Raw genomic sequence first — 12,308 nt, forward strand, 5'->3', positions numbered from 1 at the left:
AGATACACATATGCCCCCAATAGTGGCAGATACACATATAACCCCAGTAGTGCAATGCCAGATATACACCCAGAGTGCCAGATACAAATATGCCCCCACAGTGCCAGATACACATATGCCCCCACATGCCAGATATGCTCCCACAGTGCCAGATATAAATATGCCCCACAGTGACATATACACATATGCCACCAGTGCCAGATATGCCCCCAGAGTGCCAGATACATATATGCCCCCACAGTGCCAGGTACACACATGTGTCCCCAGTGCTGCTCACCGCTACTGCTGTTCTGCTTGCTGCTGTGTGTCTGAGAGGAGGAGAGCACAGCACGCGCTTCTACTGCCCCATAGTTCACTCCACTCTCAGGCGGTGGCAGCATGTATCTCAAATCATGCACAGGTTTATGAGCCAGTCAAGGCTCACAGTCTGACAGTCAATAAGGAGCTGCCGCTGCCAGTCCACGAGCTCTGATTGACTAACAAACTGACACCTCATTTGGCATACATGCCGCCAGAGACTGGACTGAGCACTGAGGGGCAGGATAGGCATGCGCTACACTCTCCTCGCCTTACACACAGCAGTGGCTGCAAGCAAGCTGGTTGGGCCGCTGGTACTGCGTACCGGCAGTCAATTTCTTACTGGTATGCAGTACCACCCCGTACCGCCATACTTGCAGCACTGTTGGTAACAAAACCTCTACCTGCTCACTGTTTATTGCATAATCTGGGGGGAGTGGTTAATTTAATTTGACCTTATACAATAGCAGGAGCAGTGCACAATATCAGACACTTTTGCCAAATGATATAATAATATGCCTCCCGATTTACCAACCTTGTTTTTAATAGCCCAAAGGTGCACTCTGTAATGGATCAGGTGGTGGCTATTTGTGCTTCGTTATACGTATTCTCAGCAGGAGTTTGTGGATCTGACAGAGGAGTCAGAATCCAGGAGCAACAGCCATTTCCTAAGGGGGTAATTCAGACCTGATCGCTGGGGTGCGTTATTTGCATCCCTGTGATCAGGTAGTCGCCACATACAGGGGGAAGGTATTAGCTGTGTGCAGGTGTACTATCGCATTTGTAGTAGAACTACACAAACATCAGTTTGTGCAGTTTCTGCTCAGCCCAGGACTTACTCAGCCGCTGCGATGATCGGGGCCGGAGCTGATGTCAGAAACCCTCCCTCCAAACGCTGGGTCCCTCCTGCATTTTCCCAGACACTCCTCTAAAATAGTCAGTTGCCACCCACAAATGGCCTATTCCTGTCAGTCTCCATGCGATTGCCCATGCGTTCGCTTTTTTGCACCAACCCATCGCTGTGCACAGATGCACGGTGCAGTTGTCAGACGAGCTGGTGCACTGCGGTGCATACGCATGCGCAGTACAGACCTGTTCGCTCGCTGTGCGAAAACGCACCCTAGCGATCAGGTCTGAACTACCCCCTAAATCACCTGTTGAGGGGTGGGGAATTAAAACAATATAGTAACACATACTATTAGTTGCTTCATTAACACATACAGGTAACTTAAGCAACAATCATCCCTCTGGCATTTAACTCGCTTCAAATTTTGCAGTCAGGGATGAATTGCTGAGGATGTAGGCATCATGGCATGAACCAGCATAGCCAGTCACAACACTCATGATTTTTAGTTTTGCATCACAGTCCACCTGCACATTCATGGAATTGGTATGATGACTATTTGCAAACACTTGTGCAATATGTTGCTCTGATTGATGCTCCTGGGTTCTCTTAATCAGGTGGTGATTTGCAGGTAGGTGCACAGCAAAGCAAAACCTATTGAAACACTTATACCTTCAGCCACACTGCCCCACATGCTTTTTGGAACTTCTAAAGTCATCACTATCAATTTCCAACCAATAGAATGGTGTTTAGAAGCTCAAATCAAATTTCTCATTATTCTATTCATTGAGGTTCGATTTGCAGTTCAATTTGCATTCGATTTGCAAATTGAATGAGAGTAAATGAGGAGATCCTATATTTGACTATGGGAAAACATTAATGTTTTTCAGAAATTCGATTTTGAGTGGGATTTGAGTTGAATTTGGTTTTATGTTTAATTTGACATACGATTTTGCCTTTGGTAAATCTCCAAAGTCAAAATCGAATGGAAATCCAAATGGCAAATCCCTCAAAACGTAAAAATCAACGTATTCCAATTTTAAATCTGAATTTTGGGTTTTGGACGGTAAAAATTACATGATTTTAGCTGTTTTTATACATTTCCAAGAGATATAAAGCCTAAGATTTAAATTTTAAATCTGAATTCTGAACCAAAACACTTAATGGCAGTTTTGCAAAACCAAAACACAAGGATGAAATTAGAACCAAAACATGAGACTTCATGCACATCTCTATTTTTTGGGGGGGTGTTATTTTCTCTATTTTATCATGTGTGACCACAATTATTGCAAACATATACCCTGGCGGCTCCGCTTCACTCGCTACATTTTGGGCAATGTTACTATTCCCAATATTAGTCCATGTGGATGGTAAATCAAGCAAAAGTAATAAAAAAAACAACAACCTGTGACCTACCTGTCGACCTTTTGACCATGTCGATCAAATGCATGTTGAACATATGGTGCTAACCTATTGACTGTCTATCTAGACACTGTCTATACATTGGAACCCAATATATTTCACTTGGAGAATGTTTTATATTAGAGATGAGCGGGTCCGGTTTATAAGTGGTGGTTCTGCAACTGTCAGTGAGGCATCTTCTACTGCTTCTCATGACAATACAAGACCTTTTCACTCAGAGTCTAGAAGAGGTGTCAAAAAATGAAAACAACTAAAGCAGTAGAACAAACTGTGAGTTCAGAACAGTCACACACTCCTAAAAAATGTTTAGGGGTGTCGACGTTAGCTATGTGTGAGTCTGACATTTCTCACACTGTCCTCTTAGAGAAGCCCCTTTCACCTCCTTCCACCATCCCCTACATGTGGGGGGGGGGGGGGGCAGTACACATAAAGATGGTGATTAGGGCATAATAAAAATTGAGGATTCATGTGTGAAAGTGGAACAGGATGAGGGGGATATGTGTATACTATTACTATTTCACACTGAGGATACTGACGATGTTGTGTATGTAAGTCAGTCACCAGTGGCTGCAGTTCTTGTCCGTGATAAAAAGAAAGCCATTGTGATGCCTGGGCATAAGACCCAAAAATCCAACTCTTGAGGGTGGAATTATTTTTCCACCAATCCTGACTGTGAGGCATTTGCTCCTTTTGTGAGGCCAAAGTTAGTAGAGGTAGAGACATTAGCCATCTAGGCACCTCCTCCATGTTACATCATTTGCAGTGAATTCATTAAATTTATTTTACAAGATTATAATGTATACACCCTCATCATCAACCTCCTCATTAGTGATCGGCGGTAGTCCTTCCCAAAAAAATTTTTGTGGTTGCCCAAACAAGGCAAGCACTTCAGCCACAAAAGTGTCAGTCCCTGTCACTGAAGTGCTTGGTTTTTTACACTGCATGTCCTTTTTAATATCCAACATAAGGTTGGGATGTAGGGCCCAAGGACTTGAACTACTTTGCATTTCTTCATTGCTGTGTGGCAATGTTTTATAGATGTGTTATAAACTGCTGTATGTTTGTGCCACTGCTCTGTTGGTTAGTTACCAGCCAGTTCGCTGCAGCCTTTGGCCTAAAGCCTTTGGTGAGTTGTAAGGTGGTCAAAATTGCCTGGAAATGAGTGGAAATGAATGTCATTGAGGTTAATAACACTGTAGGAACAGAAACAGGCCAAAATTCTGTGAATTTAGCTGTTTGGGGGCAAAACCAATAAAGATGCAAAACACAAAGGAGATACAGATCCAGAACCCAAGATTTGGGCCGGCGCACATCTCATTTATATATACTTCACTATCACATGCACAACTAGAATTAAATTATTTCAATTTTAAATAGTTTACAGTGTAACAAAAAGAATAATACCAGCATATGTAACTAGTTTGGTTTTCTTCTAAGAATTTTTTTTAACCAAGGAGTGAAATTGTTGTAAGACCTATGTGGTTAAGACGTTGTCTCAGGTACTGTACAGTTACTGTTGCACAGATAATGCATGGGGGCTGTATAGGCCAGATGCTTACTTTGGACACTGTGAGAATTGGGTGAGAAGAATAGATAGAAAGTAAAAGGAGCTGTTGTAGGTTTGGCAGAGAATCGAGGTTATGCTAAAGCAACCAGAGTCCCATATAGGGAAATAAGGCTACTTTTAGACAGTGGGGAGTACAAATTACCTGGGCCTGGGCTACTGGAGGGGCCCGGGGTGGGGGGTCCCGTAACTCCCCCAACCCTCTAAGTTCCCAGTGATATCTTCGGGAAGATGGCATCGCACATAGAAAGCAAAGACTCTGGCACTATGCTAGAGTCTTTGCTCTATAGTGGCCGGCATCATCTTCCCAAATTTCACTATGAAGATGGCGCTGGCTGGGAAGGAGAGGCCCACTTACAGATCAATTAAGGTGGGAAGCAGGTGCCCTCACCCGCACCCCCTGCCCCCCCCCCCCACCCCAGTGTTAAAACGGTGCCCCCTTTAATATTTTCATGTTAAAGGTCATAGTCACGGCCACATTATCACTTTATTAAGCCACACCCCACCCCTTTATTGGGGCCCGGCGTGGCTCTCTACGGCCCTGCTTATAGATCTTATCTTACAGACTCCCATGAGGGAATACTCACCCGCACTACAGCAAGTAGAAGAATGACCTGCAGCACATCTGTAAAATGAGAAGAAAAGTCAGCTCATGATATTTTGTACTATGACACTGTGCAGAGCTATTTACTTGATTTAAATGTACTTTTATCATGAAGATTTTCATATTTAAAAAAAATAGTTGAATTTGGAGACATTCAGTCCTGCAGAATATCCTTTTTGGGAATTTTCTTTAACATTGCTGTCATCAGTAAATTCCCATTATATATGAACTGGCTGCTACTTGTCTGTCAGTAGGGAGTTCTGTTTTTACAGGGACTGATCTCCTAAACGTGCAACTATCATAATCATACACTGATCACACAGGAGATGCTCTGCAAGCATGATAGTGTTATCTTTAGTTCTGTCACATGATCTTAAGTCCAGTCCAATAGTAAATTTAAATAATGCCTAAGGAAATAGAGAATGAACAAAATGAAGATAGAAAAAGAAGGTTTTACTGTATAAATTATTTTCTCAACTCTTCATTGCAATTAAACTATTACTCAGACTGTAATGCATGATGCAGTCAAGGTATTTTTTTGTAGCCACCAATAACACTAGGACAGAAATTGTACAGTCAGGGACTCATGATCCAATGCTAAGACACATTAAACCATGGGTAAAGTGACTTTGTAGACCAATAAGTTTCCTATTGAACCAAGCAGCCCAAAGCCTTAACTAGGTGTGTGCGGAGTGTGCACAGCACATAGCGCTGCAGGGTAGGGGGCACTGTTGATGGCACTTGTTAATTATATGTTTTAATTACAGTCACTTGCAGCTTCCACTCTAATTGAACCCTAGCAACTCCTGACCACCCCTGTCTCTTCCCCCCACCCCTGACATCGCCAATACCTCTTTGTTATTCAGTCACACTGTCCTATATTACATTTCAAGATGCTGACATACCCGGGATTCAAACCCATTGTCTGTGACATTGTAGTCAGACCCTCTTTTCATTGAGCTACAGTATCTGCCTTTGGACTTAGATCCATGGACAGTTGGACTTAGATACTGCATATGGGCAGCTGAAGAACATCAATCATTTACTCAAATATTGTCATTGGTACTACCATAACTGACCAATATTTGTGCAGCTGGGCATTCTGGCAATGCCAGTGGCATACTGTATCACACAGTATTGAATTACACACTAGAGGTCAATTCAGTTATATACATTGTGCCATTGAACATCACTGCAATATTGAGCTGAGCACATATTTGCCCAATGCAGTACCTTCAATATTGCCTATTTTCCTAGTCATCTATATGTGTCGCAAAGAAAAAACAGCATTTTATTGCCACAATGTGCTGTTCAGGAACAACTTGCGGAAATCACGTTTATTGAATCTACCCTACAGCTGCCTGGGAAAGACCACATCCTTATCATGGGACAGGCCTTGATAATAAAGCAAGACAAGAAAGGTGTTAAAAAGACATGTGAGGGAGGGGAAGATGTGTTAGAGATGGTGTAGAGTGACAAATGTATTAGAGTTAAGATGTAAGTGTAAAAAAACATATCACAGAGGTGGTGGTGGTGGTGGTGGTGGTGGTGGGTACATGTGGTACAAGAGAGGGACATGCATACCTGTGTAGCACCTCTAATACATCCCTTTCCGTGGCATGCTGCCATTCTGTGGCAGCCCACATTTCACATATTAAGACAACATTTTATTCTGACTGCATCAAAGGACTGACATTTCCTAATGTGGTCCTTGGACCTAAAAACATTTTGCCTTACTGCTTTAGGTCTATTGACCTGTACGCCATGCTATGTATTCTGAATACCCAGCAACAGCGTGGCAATGTGCAGAATACAGAATTAGGTTGTCTGTATCATTTTCTCACATTCACGTGCATAGGCCCTCATTCAGAGTTGATCGCTCGCTAGCTACTTTTTGCAGCCGTGTAAACGCATAGCTGCCACCTACGGGGGAGTCTATTTTTGCTTTGCAAGTGTGTGATCGCATGTGCAGCCGAGCGGGACAAAAAAGTTTTTAGCAGTTTCTGAATAGTTCTGAACTTACTCAGCCCTTACGATCACTTCAGCCTGTCCGATCCCGGAATTGACGACAAACACCCGACCTGCAAACGCCTGGACACGCCTGCATTTTCCCTGCCACTCCCAGAAAGCGGTCAGTTGACACCCATAAACGCTCTCTTCCTGTCAATCTCTTTGCGATCGGTTGTGAGAATGGATTCTTCGCTAGAAGCATTGCACAGCAACGATGCTGTTTGTACCCATACGACGTATACGCAAGCGCAGTTTTGCCATTTTTTTAACTGACCGTTGCGCTGCGAAAATCGGCAGCGAGCGATCACTTCGGAATGACCCCCATAATGCAGTCAGGGTGCTGAGGCTTGTATTACTGCACCTACTTCAAAACAGAAATTAATTGGATAGACTCTTAATCTGACCTAAACCCTACTTTACCACTTTCTGTTTCAGAGTCACTTTTTTTCCATGAACCAAACCACTCTCAGTCATAAGTTAGAAACTACAAGTGAAAAACAATGAACTGCACTCTCAAGAAGAGAAATTATTTAAAAAGTCCCTTTCAGCTACAGTCAGTACACAGTGCAATAAATGAATACTCGTTAACTCTATCACTGCCAGTGGAGAAAACAGTGACCCAAAGTATAAAAAAGTTCAAATAAAATTAATTGCATACTTTATGTACATTTTTTTTTATAGTTTAGTTATTGTATATACAGGTTATATATTTTATTTGGAAGTCTGTATATAAATCCTACTTTATTTACAGTTTAATAATTTATAAATATTTACATATTTCTATACAAATTTGCATTTAATATCACTTAATAATATGGCTTTGGAGGCTGAGACAAAATGATATATCATCAAAAATGTCAAAGTGGCCAAAAAAGGCTCTAATTCTTTCTGACTTCAGGGGTAATTCAGACCTGATCGCTAGGGTGCGTTTTTTGCATCCCTGCGATTAGGTAGTCGCCTCCTACAAGGGGAGGGTATGGTGTGTGTGCAGGTGTGCGATCGCACTTGTAGTAGAGTTGCACAAACATCAGTTTGTGCAGTCTCTGCTCAGCCCAGGACTTACTCAGCTGCTGCGATGATCGGGGTCAGAGCTGACATCAGAAATCCTCCCTCCAAATGCCTGGTCCCTCATGCGTTTTTCCGGACACTCCTACAAAATGGTCAGTTGCCACCCACAAATGGCCTCTTCCTGTCAATCTCCTAGTGATCGCCCGTGAGTTTGGAATTTTCGCTGACTGGCGATCCCCGTTGCTGCGGTCCGTCACGCCTGTGCATTGCGGTGCATTAAACGCACAGCAGCGATCAGGTCTGAATTACCCCCTTCGTAAGCTTATTTGCAGCAAATGCACCGTTTAAGCTTTGTGTGTGGCTTAGCATGTCAAGATGTTTGCACACTCTATACTTCACGTATAAGATGTATTTAAGGCATACTTGCCTACTCTACCGAAATTTCCAGGAGATTCACAAATTTGTAGTAGTTCTCCAGAATCCCGCACATGGGGGGTCATTCCGAGTTGTTCGCCCGTTGCCGATTTTCGCTATATTGCGATAAGTCGCTTACTGAGCATGCGCAAGGTTTGCAGAGCGCATGCGCTTAGTTCTTTTACACAAAAGTTAGGTATTTTACTCACGGCATAACGAGGATTTTTCATCGTTCTGGTGATTGTAGTGTGATTGACAGGAAGTGGGTGTTTCTGGGCGGAAACTGGCCGTTTTCTGGGTGTGTGCGAAAAAACGCTGGCGTTTCTGGGAAAAACGCGGGAGTGTCTGAAGAAATGAGGGAGTGTCTGGGCGAACGCTGGGTGTGTTTGTGACCTCAAACCAGGAACGAAACTGACTGAACTGATCGCAGTGTAGGAGTAAGTCTCAAACTACTCAGAAACTGCTAAGAAATTTCTATTCGCAATTCTGCTAATCTTTCATTCGCAATTCTGCTAAGCTAAGATACACTCCCAGAGGGCGGCGGCTTAGCGTGTGCAGTGCTGCTAAAAGCAGCTAGCGAGCGAACAACTCGGAATGAGAGCCTTTGCTCCCAGGAAATTGGCACTGGTGTAATGACACAATTCACTGAGAATCGCGTCTTCATGTTCCAACTCAATACAGCGTATTGTTACAAAATATTGTATTATGCCATACATAAAGAAAGGGATTAAGCAATTCCCTCTGATATGCCCCCATACCTCCCACCTTGGGTACCACTACTACTGATCTTCCAAAGCATAACTGGCAAAAGTAGACAAGTATGATTAATTAAGTATGGCAAACTGCCTAACTGGTCTATCCAGCTCACTTAAAAATTTTTTGCAGGGCAAGGTGAGTTGCCAGGGGCATAGGGACGGTGACAGGGTGGGGGTTGGGGGGGTCAAAGGGGACACCTGTTCCAGGCCCCAAGGATCAGAGGGGCCCCTAGTATATGCAACTTAGTGTCCAGCAGGGATATGAGCAGGGAATCATCATGTAGTTATTGGGGAGAGACAGGCTGTGGTGCGTGTGGGGGAGGAAGATAAATATATATATACTTATTTAATAACAGTTTATTATATAGCGCAGCAAATTCTGTTGCGCATATATATATATATATATATACACACATATATATCTATCTATATATATATATATATATATATATATATCTATATATATCTATAGCTATATATATTCTGAGGGTGCCCCAGAGATATCACTGTACCGAGCCCAAAGATTTCTGCTGCCAGGGCAGAGATTGTGCATTTATTGGGCTTTTCTGCTTCCTGGTTTCTGCTTCCTGGTTTTTAGTGATGTTTGGAGGTGTAGATTGAGGATTGCCCTATATTTTCAATTAGACTACTTTTGTACCATACTGGTGCATTTCAGATACTGTAGCTAAGAGCATAAATACTACCAATTTAATATAACATTCTATGATGCGATTATAATTAGTATGATAATACTGTATGAAATAAAGACATTCCCAATGTCTCCTTTATATATAAATGGGGCACAAACAGACAATATTTAAATGGATGCACTGCTATGCATCTGTGCAATATAAAATTACTATGCAGCGGCAGTGCATCTGCATACGCTACATTTACTGAAAAAAGCCTTACTTTAAACAAATGTTAAATTGTTGCTAAGATTACTGTTATTGCACGTTGAAAATAAATTTCCCACACTGTCAAGTAGGATTTTAAATGTTGTGACAGATTGGCAACATGGATAATGTATACAGCAGGAGCTGCTATTACCTGCAGCAACTGCTTAAATTATGTTTACTAACATACAGTATGTGTACACTTGTAAAATGCATCTGTATTTGATACAACTACAAGGTAGACTTAATAAAGCAAACGACTTGTCATGACTACAGCCACATACAAATGTCATGTTACCTTACACAGTGTACAGCAAGTGAATTCAGGATTTCTGCCATGTTTAACTAAGTGCATGCAGATCCGACTGGCGACAAGTGCGCATTGTGCGATATATCGTTTGTGCACACTAGACAATGTCGTTCTGTACCGCCCAATATTGGCCAGATTGTACGCAATATTGCCTAGTGTGTACGCACCCTAAATATCATATTCCCTACCTATATAACCCCTCCCCATTCTTCTTGTAAAACAGTATAGCTGATAATGTTTAGTAATCTAGGCGCTGGTATGATGTCAGTCAGACACAGAAAATGTAGTTTATGCTGTGTTTGTATTTCATGTGGTGAATGTCTATAGGAGCATATAGCTAGCTATAAATATACAAATGTCATTTCCTCAAACAAATGATCTTACAGAGATACAGTATGTATTTATATGCATGTGGCAACTGTTTGATATGTGTAACCTGTAGCTAATCTAAGCAAAATACATTACCATTTTTATGTAAGGTATAAATAGTCACATGAGTCACTGTACAGTGGCAAATAATATATCAGAAAGACAAATATGGCTTGTTAATTTAAGTCATGATAAATGTCATTCTGTATAATCATTTCACAATTAATCCATTTTAGCTTTGTTTGACATATTTACTAGTTTGGCTATTTATATGTTGTATTGTGATATTTGTAAATTTTAGATATATTAGTATACTATTCAATGTTTAGTTTTAGCTATTTTTTCCTAGGCTATAAGCATATTTGACCTTTATATTTTATAAATAATATCAATATGTATATTTATTATACTATTGCTTAACACAATCGCATACAATAATTGTTCCTATGTTTTTTAAGCACTAGTTGTTTTGGTGGTTATATACAACTGAACGCATCCTAACTAAACAGTCCACAAACAACAAAATTAGTAAAGGCACAAACAGAAATCAGTTTCACTAGAGTATCAACTGGATACTGACACACAAATCTGTCAGATGTATAGACTTTTGTGGTACTTTTTTCTATAGAAAGACAATTTATACTGTTTCTGTGTTGTTCAATAGCACATCATATTGATAAGGTATGTTTTCATGTATTGGCATAAATAAGTAAAGTCCATGCATCTGGTCTACGCTATATGCTGCCTGGTATCCTAAAGTCAGGGACTTACCATATCTTGGCAGCAGCTGCATGGTGACGGATGAGATATGCTGTGTGGAAGGGATTGTGTGTGGGCTCTAGAAACAATGAGTATGAGTTCATCCCAGCTAGACATTATATGCAAATGAAGCAAGACCTCCCGTTTCCTGAATTTCAGCATAGTTCATATATCTGTATATGTGACCACATCATACTTATATACACAGAGCTCATACTGTAGGTTTATAGAAAGAAATTTCTTTACACAAAATGGCACAAAAATTTCTTTACAAACTGAGAACTGTGCAGATGTTCAGAGCGGATTATAATGTCTTTATTGTATCACCCGTGAATACATAGATGCGCATCCGCGTAGGGGGAGAGGTATCTAACATTCTATAATATGACAGGTAGTATCTGATTGATTCCTATGTGCAACTTCTCCACTTGTCCTCTTTAGGATGATTGCTACATCTCCCCCATATGTGTTCCCGGCAGGGGCGGATAGGCCATAGAGCTCACAGGGAAGATCCTTGGTGGGCCAATGTGCACGTGGGACCTGTTTTGTTTGTTGACATGTGAGGGGTGGTGCTGTCGCCATGGTTACATGGTGTATCTCTGGTGCTGCAAATATGAGGCCACTTCTACAAATTTTTCCAGGGCCACTTTTAGTTCCCAAATCTGTCCCTGGTTCCCTGAACGTAGCAGTGTTGCTTTGGTACCATACACAATAAATATTCACTAAAACCAGGACAGCCAGAACTTCCCAGAATAAATCTAGGAATGAAAGGACAAAGGATTACTTGTAGAGATTTGAAATTTGTTATTGCAAAAAAATAAACAAACCATGCAGTTGGCAGCAGGGCTGGGGATACAAAGATAAAGATGGTGCTATTGGTTTAAGAGCCAAGAATATTTTGTAGGAGCCACAGTACATCTGTTTTTTTGTTGTTTGTTTGTTTGTTTGTTTGTTTGTTTGTTTGTTTACTTTCCTACCCACCCCAGGGGCAGATCTGCTGAGAAACTAAAGAAGCTTTTTTTTTTTTTGTTAATGAGTGAATTTTTCAACAAAATC

At 41.4% G+C, this 12,308-nt stretch overlaps 1 protein-coding gene across 1 annotated transcript in view; it reads right to left on the reverse strand.

Moving 5' to 3' along the window:
* The window catches only part of CCR7 (C-C motif chemokine receptor 7), a 34,961-nt gene extending 23,643 nt beyond the window's left edge, over window positions 1–11,318 (reverse strand). The window contains exons 1-2 of the mRNA XM_063963537.1: window positions 11,265–11,318; window positions 4,715–4,752 (exon numbers count right to left, since the gene is read on the reverse strand). Coding sequence (XP_063819607.1) covers window positions 4,715–4,752; window positions 11,265–11,286 — 60 coding nt within the window. The 5' untranslated portion in view covers window positions 11,287–11,318. The remainder of the gene's footprint in view (window positions 1–4,714; window positions 4,753–11,264) is intronic.
* Between the last annotated feature and the right edge of the window lie 990 nt (window positions 11,319–12,308).

Source organism: Pseudophryne corroboree, chromosome 3 (genome assembly GCF_028390025.1).
Source record: "Pseudophryne corroboree isolate aPseCor3 chromosome 3, aPseCor3.hap2, whole genome shotgun sequence".
Lineage (NCBI taxonomy): Eukaryota > Metazoa > Chordata > Amphibia > Anura > Myobatrachidae > Pseudophryne > Pseudophryne corroboree.